The 1,814-nt window shown below is 31.3% G+C and overlaps 1 protein-coding gene across 1 annotated transcript; it reads right to left on the minus strand.

Annotated features, from left to right (window-relative positions):
• Positions 1-91: 91 nt before the first annotated feature.
• LOC109592145 (ubiquitin carboxyl-terminal hydrolase 47-like) lies at positions 92-1,808 on the minus strand. The gene is made up of 7 exons (XM_020007684.1): positions 1,757-1,808; positions 1,550-1,687; positions 910-1,135; positions 676-845; positions 488-565; positions 318-436; positions 92-266 (listed from the first exon to the last, which is right to left on the minus strand). Exons 2-7 carry the CDS (start codon positions 1,661-1,663, stop codon positions 92-94), a joined length of 882 nt encoding a protein of 293 aa, XP_019863243.1. The 5' UTR covers positions 1,664-1,687; positions 1,757-1,808.
• Between the last annotated feature and the right edge of the window lie 6 nt (positions 1,809-1,814).

The raw sequence follows: 1,814 nt of genomic DNA on the forward strand, positions 1-1,814 counted from the left end.
TTTATTTGCCCAATATTAAAAGCACCAATCAGTAATGCACGTGCTCAGTAATGCATGTGTACACAAAAATTGTCAAATTGAAAACCGCCAATTACAATTTTACAACAAAAATGTCAAAAGAAGCATTATACAATATACAGTATACTGAGATATACTGACCTTTCAATGGTTCTATATACATTTCTTTAAAGCTACTAGTATTAACCAACATATCATCAAGATATACTCTACCAGGAGATGCTCCATTCTTTTCACGTAATCTCATTCTACACAATAAGTCACATGATAGTCACATGATAGTCACATGATGTACTTACTTGTCTAATTTAAGGACATAGTCAATTCCTTGTACTTTTGCTTCTTCAATAATTTGTTTCTTAAATTCTCTCACTGGTGTATCCTTAGTAGCAATAGACTTCAACATAAACTTACAAAACTTAAATACCATAAAATAAAATTATAAGTGATAATCATTTGTGGGTTTTACCTCTATACTGTTAACTTGTAATAAATATAATTTAATTCTGTACTCTTCTACTCGTAATGGACTAAGTCTTACTATCAACTATTATAAACAAAGTAATAAAGAGATGAGTGTGTGTGTTATTAATACAGTACGGTAGGTATAATGGAAAGAAGTGAATGATCAAATAACATACTAAACTACACGCATACCTTTGATTCAGATATATTCATTAATATCTCATCCAGTCTCTTCATTTCATATTCTTCATTACCACTGATTCTATATACTTCAAAACCAGTAGATACTACACCTATTAGTGGAACTAGCTCCTCCTTCAATTGAGCTAATGTGGTTCTCTTATCAACTTTTACCTGTATCTCTGTATTGAATAATACCGGTATGATGTTAATGATGATCTTTACAAATTAATAATTTATTATTACTTCTTTCCTTTCCTTTACTTTCATCTTCCATTGATATAATTTTCATTACTACTCTTCCTTTTCTTCTAATAGTTGTAGTGGGTAAGGCTTCAGGTCCAGGAGGTATTATAATGTCCAGTAGTATTGAGTTGAAGTGAAACTCAATACATTTGTTCATCAAACTATCTTCAAATTCTTTTTGATAATCTTCAGGATCTGATGATACATACAGCAACTGAGTGTGTGACTGTGTGGGTGTGTAGAGGAAAGATGAATGTTTATAAACAAGAGTAGATCTACTCTTGATATAAATGATTATCATTTAAATAAAAATAAAATAATGTCTCTCTCATTTATTTAGGTATTATGTACTCTTGCTGAAATGTGTATGCTCAACAATACATGGCTGTAAAGTATTAATGCAAATTTTTGACAAAATCACAAAATAAAATCCCCAACAACATTCTGATTACAGACCATACATACATACGTATGCATGCATAATTGTATAACCAGAAACTGCCATAGATTCAGCAATTTTGTTGACAATCACAAAACTAAATCCTCTATACTTGAAAATGAAAGTAAATTTTGGATGGATAGGCAAAAGTTTAATCCCTCAAAAGTTTCCAGCTATAGTATATATAATGTGTGAACTAACAGTATTGTGTCCTCTCATCTTGAGTATCTCCTTTAAAGTACCTCCTACATCACTAATATCCCTGATTTTAAAAGTATCATTCCAGTAATCCTTCTCCCTCATTACTAGTCTCATACATGATAAATTGAGATTATATGCCTAGAGAAAGGAATGGACCAAATCAATGGAGGGAGAGAAGGAGAAAAACATTGGTATCCTTCCTCTTACTTCTCCTATATGCTGTTTTAAGTTTTCAACAGTCCAAGCTAGCCATGCTCTCATTTCT

The sequence above is a fragment of the Amphimedon queenslandica genome, unplaced genomic scaffold (assembly GCF_000090795.2).
Source record: "Amphimedon queenslandica unplaced genomic scaffold, v1.1 AMPQUscaffold_6154_Cont21884, whole genome shotgun sequence".
Classification (NCBI taxonomy): domain Eukaryota; kingdom Metazoa; phylum Porifera; class Demospongiae; order Haplosclerida; family Niphatidae; genus Amphimedon; species Amphimedon queenslandica.